General features: G+C 42.4%; 1 protein-coding gene across 2 annotated transcripts; it reads left to right on the forward strand.

Moving 5' to 3' along the window:
- The first annotated feature begins 2456 nt into the window (after positions 1-2456).
- Positions 2457-7718, forward strand: LOC104790583 (protein RIK-like). 2 transcript variants are annotated; one of them, XR_015560487.1, is made up of 12 exons: positions 2457-2886; positions 3122-3254; positions 3667-3768; positions 3840-3874; positions 3955-4030; positions 4292-4408; positions 4490-4567; positions 4837-4930; positions 5032-5149; positions 5247-5766; positions 6227-7250; positions 7425-7718. XR_015560487.1 is itself a non-coding variant. In XM_010516357.3 (12 exons), the coding sequence occupies exons 1-12, from the start codon at positions 2807-2809 to the stop codon at positions 7505-7507; spliced, it is 1758 nt and encodes a 585-aa protein (XP_010514659.1). In that variant the 5' UTR covers positions 2457-2806; the 3' UTR covers positions 7508-7718. The 2 variants fall into 2 exon arrangements, 1 of the variants encoding a protein (XP_010514659.1); XM_010516357.3 differs by having other exon boundaries at positions 6929-7250.
- Positions 7719-15176: the final 7458 nt, after the last annotated feature.

Here is a 15176-nt window from a genome sequence, read left to right on the forward strand (position 1 = left end):
TCGGCTTCCGCCGGTCTTACTGCCTTTTAACACTGTCAACCGCAACAACTCTCCGATCCTTGGAATCTTTTCCCCTCACCAAGTGGTTTGCTTGGCTGCAGCTGGACGGGAGCTCTGTTTTGACACTGGAGTCGACGAAGACTTTAACGGTGAAAACCACATCCTTGGCGATCTCTAGCACACCATTGATTCCGCTCTGTTCTAGGTTTGATTCTCACTCTTTACCCAAATCCTTGGCTCTTAGGATATCTTGGTCAAATGCGTTGCCCCTGAATTGGAAGATGTTTAGATCCGCTAAAGCTGTTTTGAACCCAACCCGTTTAGACTTCTGTGTCACCTGGTTGTTTCTGAGTGTAGAGTCTGCGTCCTCAGAACTGGTTGTGATAAAGCTATTTCAAGTTCAAAATGTTTAGTATCGAGTTTCTCTACTTGGTCAAGTCGGGGTCTCCTTGGTAGTAGAGTCTCGGTTTCTTCGGATTGGCTTGACATCTTTTTGTGTCGAGGAAAGTTGATTACTTTGGTATGGAGGACTGCATTACAGAGCTATATCTTTAACCCTGACCCGTCTCTCCGGCGATTTATAATGCTTGCATCCGTTGCTCCTATTTGCTGCATATCACCAATCTCTCAACTCATTCAGCCCCAGCGTATAACCAGGCTTAAACTCGGCATTATGATTCCACCTCTGCGGAGCGGGATTACCGATGTTTAGCCAGCTTGATTTCTCCATCACTTCCTTGTTCTAAGCTCTCCAAACTGTATATCATCTACTTATTGAAGTTCGCTCATATAGGCTTGAAGAGTAGTGGCATTATGATCACCATTCCAAGGAGTGGTGGTTACCACAACCTCTCCAAGCTTCTCCCTTACAGCCTTAAAACCGCAACCACCCTTGCAGTGATCGGTAATCAGAGCATTCTCAACCCTGCTCACACCTTTGACAAAGCACTACTTCGTGTAGACTTTCTCATTTCGATGAGATCCTCAGCTTTGCGTACTTCATCGCCACCCAGTCTTCGAATCAAGACCTTGGCCACCTTCCCTTCCAATGACTTACTCTTGGAAGCTGCATTGATATGTTTTGATCTCACAGGCTCCAACTTGCTATTCAGCACTTGATCCATAGCTCTCAAGACCCATATATCTCTTGCTATTATCTATCCATGTACTCTTGTTGCCTTTGAATTTGGGGTATGCCCTTTTATGTTATTTAAGTTTTTCAACCTGCTTTGTATGTTACTGTCTATCTAATGGAAAGGAAGCATATGTTTGTTCAAAAAAAAAAAAAAAAAAAAGATCATGAGCATGTTTGTTATGTTGCCGCTGCGTCTCCTTCCGGCGGCCAAAATTTTAATGTCATTATGGCCAAATAAATGTGAAAATTGCCGCTGCGACTACTTTTACTGAGATTTCCGGTATATCATGTCTCGCCATAAAAAACAGGCAATAGTTTTAATTGCCGCTGCGACTTGTTTTAACAGAAGCGGTGACTTGTTTAAACAGAAGGAGCGACTCATTGCAAAGATTTAAACTCCGGCAACCTTTATTTTTTTAATTGCAGGATGTGGTTGCTGCGGCAACTTAACGAACAGGCTCCATATCTCCTCAAGTTGTACTTTTTTGACGATTTTTGGTGTAATGTAGTAACTCATATGGACCATTTGGGAGTGATGCTTCAACTGATGCAGCAACACAAGTTATATTGCAACTCCAAAAATGTTCTTTTGACAAAATGGCGGTGTCTTATCTAAATTAAAAGATATTTGCACAAAGAGAGGCTGAAGATTCAGACAAGATAGAGGCAATGTTGTCCTCCCATAAATAAAATCAGTAATCGAATTGAGAGGGTTTCTAGGTTTGACATATTACTACCGTGGGTTTGTGAAATTTTATGGAGAGATAGAACGGATAATGATTGATTTGTTGAAGAAGAATGGATTCATATGGTCTGATGAGGGAAGCTGTGTTTTTTCAAGCCCTTAAACATATTTTTATCTTCTCTATCTTTCCTCTATGCCATTAACAACGTAATACTTTTCTCCCTCCTTCTTTCTTGTGTCGATTCCTACTTGATAGGCTTACAACTTAGTGGTAAGGAACTAATGACAAAGATTATTTTTTAGTGATTTACCTTAGCTTACTTTTCCGTCGGTTAGATGAGATGGCTGCCAACAACGATTTGTATTTAATTTGATAATTTTTTTCCGATGATTTGAAATATTAAGAGAGATTTGAAAAAAGATTTGTCGTTTGGATTTGTATGTTTGTAAAAATATGAATCGGGAAAAGATTAAATAAATTTTAATTTTAATTATTTTTTTTTTAAAAAGAGTTTGATTGTCTACGTCGCATTCTCTTCGTAGATATATAGAATCGACTAAAGATTAACGATTTGGAAAATTTAAAAATTGAAATAAAACTTCATAATTTATTTTAAAGTTTTAAACATTTATTTCGTCACAAACAATATAAAATTTTCACCACTTAAATTTATGTTTTTTGACATATTTTTGCAAAAAGCAAAAAAAAAAAAAAAAAAAAAAAATACTGTACTCTGATTTTCCCAATAAAACTCTAATTCTTTTTTATCTATCAAATTAACCCAATTTTAAATCGAGAAACCGAAATTTTCTATTGGAATCCAAAAGTTTCAATTTGTATGCAAAGAAAAGGAAAAGTTTTTACACCGTTCGATTTTGCATTCCCTTGAATCCTTTTGATATCTGCGCTTTGGAGTTTGTTTCTCTTCGTATCCTTTGAATCCTAAAGGAACAATCCTTTTTTGTGTCAGAGAACGTCCGTAAAGATGACAGGGGACAACAATGAGGCTAGGGTTTCTCCAAGCGACTCGGCTACATCAAACGATGCTTCTCGGACGAGGCAAAGGTACCAACTTTACATTGTTTAACCATTCAAATTACAATCTTTATACATTTTTTGTGAAATTGACACCAAGTTTAACGCCCTTCTTTGGATTGTTGCTTCAACGACTTTGATTTTGGTTTTGGAATCTAATTTGTGAATAAAGGTTCTGGCTTTGAAGCTCATGCTGATCTCTCTTAACCAATTTTGCAACTTTAGTTATATTATTAACTGACCTTTTTGGGAATTTGGGTGGCAGGAGAAAGAGAAAGTGGGATCAGCCAGCAGAGCAACTTGTTGCGGCTGGAGTTGCGTTTCCTCAGTTACTCTCTTTAGGCAACAATACTTTGAATGTTCCTGCTGTGATGCCATTGCTCCAAACGCTTAATCAAGTAAATGACTCTTACGCTCTTGAGGGGTTTTCTGTGCTAATCTTTCTCTGACTTAGCTATTGCATTATGCACTATGGCGTAAATGATGATATGTAATGTTTTAATCTGATTTGGTGTCTTGTTATATGTTTTCTTAGTGAACTGTATAATCTGATACCTCCTTAAATTTGTTGTATCACTTGAAACTTTGTGTCCGATGATTACTTGATTAGTAGTTTTACCATGTGTGGTCCAGTTTCCTATGAGATTCCACAAGTCCTTGATATATGGTGGCTGTGTTTGTGACTTTTGACATTATTGACTTTATACTGAACGAGCTATTATTTGTGGATATATGTCTTCTTCTTTTATCCTATATTCCTATCCTTTAAACATGGTGATTTATTGTGTGTTTTGTTGCATGTCCATCTAGTCTAAGATCCAGGATGAGTTGATCATAGCACGAGAAATTGTTATCAATGATGCTGAGGCTTCTCTTAGGCACAAGCTTACTAAACGCTCAACTCAAGAAGAAGTATGTGTAATTTACTATGTCTATAAGATACAATTTTCCTTGCTTTATTTTTACGTCTATTTTTCTTGCAGATTCAGAGGTGTACTGATGCTGTGGTGATTACCAGGTTTGTCCAACATCTAACTCATGGAGGAGAAAGTCTTACAAGAATCTTTTCTAGATTGAATTGATGAACTCTTTTTGTAGGGGCAAGTATCGTCCTGCAAATGCACCTCCTGATGGTGAAAAGCCGTTATATCTCCACATATCTGCTGCTGCTCATGTATGTTAATCCTTTTTAGCTTAACAGAACACTAGCCAAGGGTAACCGAGAGCACTAGGCTAATAAAAGGGTGATTAGTTTTTGGGTATAAACTTATTGATTATAGTGGTGTATAGTGCTGGTCAATATGTTTTGGAAATATGATAGATGTTCTTCATGGGAGGGGCAGAAAGTAAAACATTTGTTGGCTTAAAGAAATACCTTGAGCTTTTGAGCTTTGAGAAGTCGGCCTGGTTTTAACGTTTGGTATTGCAATTTCAGTTAAAAGAGACTGCAGAACGTATTCTAGCTGTTGATCGTGCAGCAGCTATGATTGAGGAGATGATGAAACACAAATCAAACTCACAGGTCATGTCGGTTGGTTTGCCCACTGCCAAGGTAGATATTCCTAGATTGTGGGAGACTTTGTTTTTTGTAGTTATGATATTGGAGCAATAATATATTTAACCATGTTGCCAGATGCACAGCACATGCGTATATTTGGGTTTCGAAGCTGACCCGTCATCTAACGTTGCTGCTCGTATTCGTGGACCTAATGTGGGTATTCATTCTTTCAATATTCCCACCTTTTTTCCTTTCTAATTTACAACAGATCTGAATCGATAGTCTAATATCAAATTATGTATCAGTAGAAGTGTTAGCCAACTGGTGTTTAGGTTTTCTTTTTTGATTAATAATATTTGCACTCTTTTGTCTCACTCCATGAATTCGAGAGATTCTAATATTGAAGCTCTCTCTGACATCTCCGTGCAATCGGGAGAGAACTTTTTTTTTGTGTTGGTGGTGGTTGGCTTTTGTACATGCAGGATCAGTATATAAATCACATTATGAATGAAACAGGAGCAACTGTTGTACTAAGAGGACGTGGTTCAGGAAGCCTTGAGAACCAACATGGAGAAGGTAATATTTACTATGGTTGTGGTTTTCTCTGCCTACTTGTGATGGTGTTATTTACATTGTTAATGTAAATGTAACTTCCTGTTTTTAACGCATTACTGCAGACGCACAGCTACCGTTACATCTATTATTGTCCAGCAGCAACCCGAAGAGCATTGACAATGCAAAACGTTTAGCTGAGAATCTTATGGATACAATCAGTGTAGAATTCGGGGCATCAAGGTTCATTTTATTTTCTGTTCAGAAGCATGTTCCTATGTCTTTGTCATTGCATTTGCTGATCTGTCATTGTAATTGTTTGTTCCACAAAATGTTTCAGGGTTACCTCAAGTAAGTTGTATGGCGCAGTACCACCACCACAGCAACTGCTTTCTGGAGCTCCGGGTTCGGAAAAGGAGCGAAGGCCAAATTTGATTTCAACATGTGGTTTGATGACATCGATACCCATCACAGCACCACCAAACGCTGTTAGTCCGTTTCCAGTTACTCCCTCGACAAGTCTTTATCCTCAGTTTCCAATAATGCAACCTCTAGGAATATCAAATGGTGGGCACTTGCAACCAAGTCCAGTGAGTTACTTACAGCCAATGGCTGGGGGAACTAGCTATAGTGGGTATGCTGGAATATACCCTCAAGCCACACCACTACAACAAGTTGCTCAAGTCCTTAAGCAATCAATTTCTCCTGTTGTCTCTACTGTGCCCCCTACTATGTTGACAGCTGCCTCCTTATCGAACCCAAGTGATATTTTAAGTAAAGAAAAGGAAAGGCGCCCACCCCAAAAGCGAAAGTTTCAGGAACTACCAGCTGATTGTAAGGTTCCAGCGAAACCAAAACAGGTAAAAAATCTTTTCCTGCATCTGCGGTGATTTTGACGGAGTAATGGATGGGTCCAAACCCTGAGGCCTGAGGCTCTTTCATAGCTACCATGAGAGAACTTGTGCTTGTGGTTGTTTGAAATAAATTTTGGCTAGTATTGGGTACTTGTAAGCAATGACCAATAGATGAGTGAACATATCAGGTCAAGTGTTTTACATAGAAATAGGATTGAGATATTTTGAGTGGGGTGACAAAGGTAAATCGTTTTTCTGGTAGTTCAAAGGTTTAATCATGAAGCCTAGTATTCATCTTCTTAAGCATGTCATATGGACATGTTTGCACTTCTCAACCGCTTCTAAAACTCTCTTACCTATTCATGAACTCTTTTTAACTGGCAGTTACACTCTCTACAATGATACATTGTTTCAGTTTCTGTCATGAAATTTATTTTGTGCTGATTTTTTTCCCTTACTATTCCAGGTATTTTTCTGAACTTCTAAGAAGCTAACTAGCTGATTCTGGACCCGTGGGCCATTGGTTTGCATGTTTCACAGGGTATTTTTAATAGTGGAGGCACCATGTGGTTTGCAGTCATTTTCGCTTCAACTTGAGGATCAGAATTAGAACTTTTTTCCAGAATTTGATATGTCTTTTTAACTGACGTGATATGTGTCCCTTGTGTGCATGTCATTTTTGCACAATCCAATGCATCTTCACTTTAGTGCCTTGCAGTTAGGTTGGCATTACTCATTACAGAATGACTGATGCCCTTATCCATAGTAGAATAGGCTCATTCTCCACCGTAGACGTAACTTTGTTCTGGATTTATAGTTTCTATTTTTAATCTATTAATATATAGCTGCCATTAGAACTAAGCAGCTATACATCTTCTGATCTTTAACTTGTGTCTTTAAGGATGCTAGTGAGCTTAACACTTTTCAGATGAAAATGTTGTTTTGATTCACGTTGGTTGTGAATGAGCTTGTAAAGGTTTCAAGTTTTACCAAATACATTCTTCATTAATTAGCTTTTCGATACATATTTCCATTATGGATTTGAAAGCATTTGCATTAAGAATACCCTCTTTTTATATATTTGCGTGATCGCTTTTATTGACCTATAGATATCTAACTGTCGTTGTGTAAATGGCCTCGAATATTCTTTTCATATCATTTGTTGCAGCTGTTGGAGTTAGCAATATCAGGTGAAGTTGCTCCAAAGAATGTAGTTGATGAGCCATCAGCAAATAGAGTGCGGTCACCACCTTCACCAAGATCCGTGATGCCTCCTCCTCCACCAAAGACCTTAACACCACCGCCTTCGCAGACCGTGTCTCCTCTATCATCAAGAAGCATGCTTCCTCCACCACCACCTTCGAAGACCGCGTCTCCTTTATCATCAAAAAGCATGCTTCCTCCACCACCACGACTTACATCAACAACTCAACCGTCAAGATTACAGGAGGGCAATCACATCACTGTAAAGAAACCAAATCCAGTTCCAGGTATATTAGATTCGAACTAATCCTTGGAAAACTCATCGACAACTCACTCAGTTCTTGTCTTTCATCCCTGTTGATTTGCATACCATTTTGTGTCTTGTGGTTTAACGGCAACTTAGCATAACCTAGTAATCGTAGAATCAAATTTATGATCAGTCGCATGTCTTGATGTTGCAGATACGTTAATAAAGCTGATGGAATATGGAGATGATGAAGACGATGATGACGATCCTGATGAGACATTGACCGTCGGATCATGATAGTGTCTTTAGAATCTTTTTATCTGGCAACAAAATGCCAATTTATGTTTGTAACACAGAAATGTTGCTGTCTTGCTGATTTGGAACTTCATGCCTAAGGCTTTATTAAGTTCAAATCTTTAAGACTTAATTACTTGTTTTACTTTTTGTTGTAGTACTCTTATAATTACTAAGACATGATGGGGAAGCCTTTCCCTTGGCCTTTATACAATATTTACCTATAATTTTATTTAGAGTATATAATAATCCCTTACAAATTCTATAGATATCTTTTGAGTATTTTTTTTCTAAAACAATAACGTGTTGTGAGTATAAAATTTGCACTTTTGTAGTTAATATGATACCAATTGGTCAAAGATCATACATTCATATGGACCAACTTCATGATTTATTTAATTTGGAAATTGTATTACAGTTTGCCTGTAACATCCGCGAACCAAAATCCCGGTTTAGGGGATTACATCAGTCGATGCATATAGTGCATCATGTAACATCCGCGAACCAAAATCCCGGTTTAGGGGATTACATCGGTCGATGCATATAATGCATCAGTCGATGCAGGTTCAGTTTTCTGCGGTTTGACTTAAGTTAAACACTGCATTTTGGGTTAGGAAAAATCCTTAAACTCGAGGTTTGTCTTATTGGGCGTGTTTAGCCGCTTTTGAGAGAAACGAAAGAGAGAAAGAAGAGTTCTTGGTGTTCTTGAGTGTTCTTGGTGATTTCTTGGAGTTGGAAGCTGTTCGGTAGAGATCTGTAGCTGGGATCGTTGTAGGAGCTTCCTAGGAACGTTTTCTTCCTGTGTTTGGGTCGGATTTCTTCTGTGGCAAAGGTAAGTGCATGACCATGGCTTATCTAAGCTGGAGAAATCTCTGATTTGCTTGTTTTGTGTTGTTAGGCTTGTTAGATTGGTATTTGGGACGATTGGAAGCTTTTTTGTGGCTTGGAATTGTGTTTTGTGGTTACAGGAACAAAAATCCGGCGAGAAGTTTCGTGGGAAAACGATGCTCGGCATTGCATCGGTCGATGCACACTGTGCGTCGGTCGATGCATACTGTGCGTCGGTCGATGCAAATGCAAGGACGGCGCGTAAAATTTAGGGTTTTCGTGCTATGTCGAGCATGCGTCAGTCGATGCAATGGGAGCATCGGTCGATGCAAGTTAGCCTTGCATCGGTCGATGCAGATCTTGCGTTGGTCGACGCAACCTCCAACTGGTGTCGGTCGATGCATGTTGGTGTCGGCCGATGTTGAGTCATGGTTTGTTATTGTTGATTGTTTATGGATGGTTAGAGATGACTATATTGCTTGTGTGTATAGCCCAATAGATGGGAGGATTGCCTTACTGAGTGTTTATAAAATACTCATGCATTGCAATTTGCGTTTGTGATGCAGGTAAAGGCAAAGTGTGATCGTGGAATCAAGGCAATGAAGAGGAGGATGTTCTAGTGGTTCGCTTGGTTGTCTGGCTTCTGTTAGGTTGCTAGAGTTGAGTCCTAGAATGTTGTTTAGGATTGCTCGTTCTATGGTTTATGTTGTTTGGATCATTAGTTTATGATTTGGAATTAATATCGGTTATTGGATTATGATTGGATTATTTATTGGTATTGGTATCTGTTATTTACGCTGTTGGTTGTGTTTGTGGTTAGGTGGCTAGTGGGTATGAGACCACTAGCTGTAGTGTATTTATTATTATTATTTATTATTTATTAATTAAAAAAAAAACGGGTCAGGTCGTTTCAGTTTGGTATCAGAGCCCTTACAGTTCTAGGTTTGGGTTCACTAGGCTTTGTGTTGTAGATGTTTGGGATTGCATGTATTGATTGATTATGTGAGTTAGTCAATTGTGTGTGGCATGGAGTCCTAGAACATCCTCTTCGAGCCTACAGTGTGATTCCACGGTGAGTTTATGTTTTTGTGGTTTGTGTTATGTTAAGGTTGCTTGTTAGCCTCTGTTCTTGGAAGTGCAGTGGTTAAAGGTGTTAGAGTTGTTGGTCTTGGATGTGGGCGTTTTTGTGATCATGGTCGGACGGGTTTTCGAGACCAGCGAGTGTGTGGTCCAGAGTTCCACGAGGAGGTACGACGTAGGATCGCAAGCGTATCAGGAGTGACCAGAGAGGGTTAGCCGGTGAGCGTGCCGGGGGTGCTGGGAACACAAGTGTAGGGTTGCAGCAGGTGGAGCCCAGGGTCGAGATGATCGCTTGGTGGATCTGTTGGCGTGCTATGGGAGCGGTTACCGAGAGGGGTACCAGTGCAGTTTCCAGTTGTACCGCATGTGGCGGGGTGCAGCCGAGGGCTGTGGATGTTGAGGTTTATCCATCTCCTGTTAGGAGGATGGAGCAGTTACAGATGACCGGTACAAGATTCTTCTCGAGAGGTACCAAGCCTAGAGGGGCAGATAGGTGGTCTTATGCAATTGGATCAGATATTTCTCTGTTTGGTGGGTAATCCAGGTTAATATGAGAAGTTAAGTGGGCAATTGTAACACTGCAATGTTATACTCGGACCACAGGAGGTACTTTTGGTCGGGAGATGTTTATAGTCGTTAAGGATTGTTGTTCCCCTGAGGGGATGAGTAGTTCCCCTGATACCGAGATCTTGAGGATTGTGGTCCAAGAGTGAGACGGTATAACTCGAAGACGCTAGTCTAAGAGTGAGATCGGTATGGCTCGAAGGTTGCGACCTAAGGGTGGTAGAGTTGTAAGCAAGCAATGCCTAGAACGTGAGTATAAACATAATGATTGGATGTAGACCTCGAGAGAGTGACAGTGGTTTAACCTCGGATTTTAGATGTGTTGACCAATGGGTCAGGGTTTTATGAACCAGAGCGGTTATGAATGTGTGGCTGTTTTGCCAGGATTGTGAGCCCGGTGGTGCTGGAGCCCCGGGAAGGGGAGTTACAGCAGGTTTGAGCCGGGAGAGGCATGTTTGCCAGATACATAAGTTCACGAGAAGCCTTCATGGCAAGATAATCTAATCGTTGCGACGATGTTGGATTACGTTCATTGGGATGGACAGGGTTGCAAGATTCAAGGTTTTGGTAAGCTTACTGAGGGAAACAAGGCAAGTGGTTTGAGTTGGCGGCTTGCAAAGCATTTGATGCGGTGAATCAGAATGTGCGAACGTATGGTACTTGTTTGTTTTATTACGCTCGTATTGATGATTTGTTGTGAATCATCTGTCCTAGTGTATCACCGTGGGGAGCGCCGGTGTTATTCGTTAAGAAGAAGGATGGGAGTTTCCGCTTGTGTATTGATTACAGGGGTTTGAACCGGGTCACGGTGAAGAACAAGTATCCTCTTCCGAGGATCGATGAGTTGTTGGATCAGTTGAGTGGTGCTACTTGGTTCTCCAAGATAGATCTGGCATCGGGTTATCATCAGATCCTGATAGATGAGGCAGATGTGAGGAATACTGCTTTCAGGACGAGGTATGGGCATTATGAGTTTGTGGTGATGTCGTTCGGGTTGACTAACGCGCCAACAACGTTTATGAGATTGATGAACAGCGTGTTTCAGGAGTTTCTGGACGTGTCTGTCATCATTTTCATCGACGACATCCTGGTTTATTCTAAGAGTCCTGAAGAACATGCAGTGCATTTGAGTGCAGTTCTGGAGAAGCTGCGAGAGCAGAAGTTGTTTGCTAAGCTGAGCAAGTGTAGTTTCTGGCAGCGTGAGATGGGCTTTCTGGGTCATATTGTGTCTGCAGATGGGGTTTCTGTAAATCCAGAGAAGATTCAGGCTATCAGGGATTGAACTAGACCTCAGAATTCCATAGAGATCAGGAGTTTTTTTGGGTTGGCAGGTTACTACAGGAGGTTTGTGCAGGGGTTTGCGAGCAGAGCACAACGTATGACTAAGTTGACGGGGAAGGATGTTCCTTTTGTCTGGTCACAGGAGTGTGAGGACGGCTTTGCAAGCCTGAAGGAGATGTTGACTACTGCTCCGGTGTTGGCTTTGCCTGAGCAGGGAGTACCCTATGTGGTTTATACAGATGCATCTAGAGTGGGTTTGGGATGTATGTTGATGCAGCATGGGAAGGTGATTGCCTATGCTTCGCGGCAGTTGCGGAAGCATGATGACAACTATCCTACTCATGACCTGGAGATGGGTGTTGTAGTTTTTGCCCTGAAGATTTGGAGATCTTATCTTTTTGGTGCAAACGTACAGGTGTTTACAGATCATAAGAGCCTGAAGTATATATTCACTCAGATCGAGCTGAACTTGAGGCATAGGCGGTGGATGGAGCTGGTTGCAGATTATGATCTAGAGATAGCATATCATCCTGGTAAGGCTAACTTGGTTGCAGATGCTTTGAGTCGGAATCGGGCGGCTTCGGCTCAGGAGCAAGATATGGAGTCTCTGGTAGGGGAGATCAGTGCGTTGAGCTTGTGTGCGGTTTCTCAGGAGCCATTGGGTTTGGTTGCAGATGATAGAGCAGATTTGTTGAGCAGAGTGCGGTTGGCTCAGGAGTCGGATTTCGGGCTGGTGAATGCCTCAAAGGATGTTGACTCAGAGTATCAGGTTTCGGCTAATGGTACTATTCTGGTGCATGGGCGGATCTGTGTGCCCTAGGATGAGGAGTTGAGGCAGGAGATTCTGAGAGAGGCTCATGCTAGCATGTTCTCTATTCATCCAGGAGTGACTAAGATCTACCAAGATCTCAAGAGGAACTATCACTGGGTCGGGATGAAGAAGGACGTGGCTAGTTGGGTTGCGAGGTGCGATGTGTGTCAGCTAGTGAAGGCTAAGCATCAGGTACCAGGTGGTTTGCAGAGTGGAAGTGGGATATGATTACTATGGACTTCGTGGTGGGTTTTCCAGTGCTCAGGACGTTTGATGCTATTTGGGTCATTGTGGACCGGTTGACTAAGTCAGCACATTTTCAGGCCATTAAGAAGACTGATGGATCAGCAGTCTTGGCTAAGAAGTATGTGAAAGAGATAGTCAGGTTGCATGGGGTTCCAGCGAGCATAGTGTCTTATATGGATTCCAAGTTCACTTCGGTGTTCTGGAGGGCATTTCAGGCAGATATGGGCACTAAGGTGCATATGAGTATACCCTATCATCCCCAAACAGATGGACAGTCAGAGAGGACGATCCAGACGTTGGAGGATTTGCTGAGGATGTGTGTGCTGGATTGGGGTGGCCATTGGGCAGATCATTTGAGCTTTGTAGAGTTTGCTTACAACAACAGTTACCAGGTGAGTATTGGCATGACTCCTTATGAGGCTTTGTATGGGAGGTCGTGTCATACACCGTTATGCTGGACTTAGGTGGGGGAGAGGAGCATGTACGAGGCAGATTTTTTTCAGGAGACTTCGGAGAAGATTCGAGTTCTCAAGCTGAACATGAAGGAAGCTCAGGATCAGCAGAGGAGTTATGCCGATAGGAGGAGGAGAGATCTTGAGTTTCAGGTTGGAGATAGAGTTTACCTCAAGATGGCCATGTTGCAGGGTCCGAACAGGTCATTGACTGAGATTAAGTTGAGTCTGAGGTATATGGGTCCGTACAGAGTGATTGAGCGAGTTGGACCAGTGGCATATAGACTGGAGTTACATGAGGTTATGCATGCATTCCATAAGGTTTTCCATGTGTCTATGTTGCGGAAGTGTCTCCGCGAGGATCTTTAGCCTAATATGACTTTGGAGGTGAGACCAGTGAGGGTTCTCGAGAGGAGGATTAAGGAACTTCATAAGAAGAAGATTCCTTTGATGAGAGTCCTTTGGGACTGTGATGGTGTTGAAGGAAAGTTTCCTGAATTAGAATTTTCTATAAGTGAAAAGTTTCCAGAAATGGAAAGTGCTAAAATGGAAAGTTTTATGTGAGTTAGAAATTGTCCATTGTTAGTGGCGGAGATCCTTAGAGAGGCTGGTGTGGCCTTAGTGGCGGACCATGGGGTCATTGTGTGTCGTGTGCGGCTGTCTTGTGAGACGTGTGTGGCCTTTGTGGCGGGCTGTTTAGCCATTGTGTGGCCTTTGTGGCGGGCTGTTTAGCCGTGTGTGGCCTTTGTGGCGGGCTGTTTATCCATTGTGTGTCCTTTGTGGCGGGCTGTTTAGCCATTGTGTGGCCTTTGTGGCGGGCTGTTTAGCCGTGTGTGGCCTTTGTGGCGGGCTGTTTAGCCAGAGTGCCTGTTGAGGCGGTCCTTCGGGACAGATGGTCTTTATGACGGTCCTTCGGGTCGAGTGGCCTTGGTAGCGGTCCTTTTTAGGACATTTGTTTGGCCTTGGTGGCGGTCCTTTTTAGGACATTTGTTTGGCCTTGGTGGTGGTCCTGTTTAGGACATTTGTTTGGTCTTGGTGACGGTCCTGTTTAGCACATATGTTTGGCCTTTGTGGCGGCCCGTTGGTCAGTGGGATGATCCTTGTGTGGTCATGAGGTATCCCAGTGAGGGGATATGTGGTTGGTAGGGCTTCGTGTTGTCTTAAGCGAGCCACGGAAAGGAAACTTGGATAGGGATAGGACTCAGACGTGTTCAGAATTGTTTGCTCGCGACTCTTGGGGAACTTAGGTTCTCCTAGTACCGTCATATTCTAAGACTTTGTGGCTTGGGAGTATGGCCTGTATATCGATTTTGGATGACGATCTGGGGGCGCGCTGTAGGGTGGCAACCCGAGAGACGAGTATTGGACTCCCTTATATACATTATGGCATGCGGGCTTAGGCCCGATGAGGAGCCAATATTATGGCATGCAGGCTTCGGTCTGATGAGGAGCCAATAAAACTCAAGGTTTAGGCCTATGAGTAAAAAGGAGAGTCCAAAAGTCGAGAGCAAATAATGTCTGGAGCGTGAGTCTATCGCCTAGAGGTGACCTTTCGTATGTCGGTCGGAGGAGTGCGGGCCGTGGAGAAGGTAGCACGGGAGTCCTTGGCTGAGTGTTAATCGAGATTCGAGGACGAATCTAAATTGGTGGGGGAGAATTGTAACATCCGCAAACCAAAATCCCGGTTTAGGGGATTGTATCGGTCGATGCATATAGTGCATCGGTCGATGCAGGTTCAGTTTTCTGCGCTTTGACTTAAGTTAAACGCTGCGTTTTGGGTTAGGAAAAAACCTTAAACTCGAGGTTTGTCTCATTAGGCGTGTTTAGCCGCTTTTGAGTGAAACGTAAAAGAGAGAGAAGAGTTCTTGGTGTTCTTGAGTGTTCTTGGTGATTTCTTGGAGTTGGAAGCTGATTTGGTAGATATCTGTAGATGGGATCGTTGTAGGAGCTTCCTAGGAATGTTTTCTTCCTGTGGTTGGGTCAGATTTCTTCTGTGGCAAAGGTAAGTGCATGACCATGGCTTATCTAAGCTGGAGAAATCTCTGATTTACTTGCTTTGTGTTGTTAGGCTTGTTAGATTGGTATTTAGGATGATTGGAAGCTTTCTTGTGGCTTGGGATTGTGTTTTGTGGTTACAGGAACAAAAATCCGGCGAGAAGCTTTGGGGGAAAACGATGCTCGGCATTGCATCGGTCGATGCACACTGTGCGTCGGTTGATGCATATGCGAGGACGGCGCGTAAAATCTAGGGTTTTCGTGCTATTTCGAACATGCCTCGATCGATGCAATGAGAGCATCGGTCGATGCAAGTTAGTCTTGCATCGGTCGATGCAGATCTTGCATCGGTCGACGCAACCTCCAACTGGTGTCGATCGATGCATGTTGGTGTCGGCCGATGTTGAGTCCTGGT

This window comes from Camelina sativa, chromosome 6 (assembly GCF_030686135.1).
Source record: "Camelina sativa cultivar CO46 ecotype springtype chromosome 6, ASM3068613v1".
In the NCBI taxonomy this organism is placed as follows: Eukaryota; Viridiplantae; Streptophyta; class Magnoliopsida; order Brassicales; family Brassicaceae; genus Camelina; species Camelina sativa.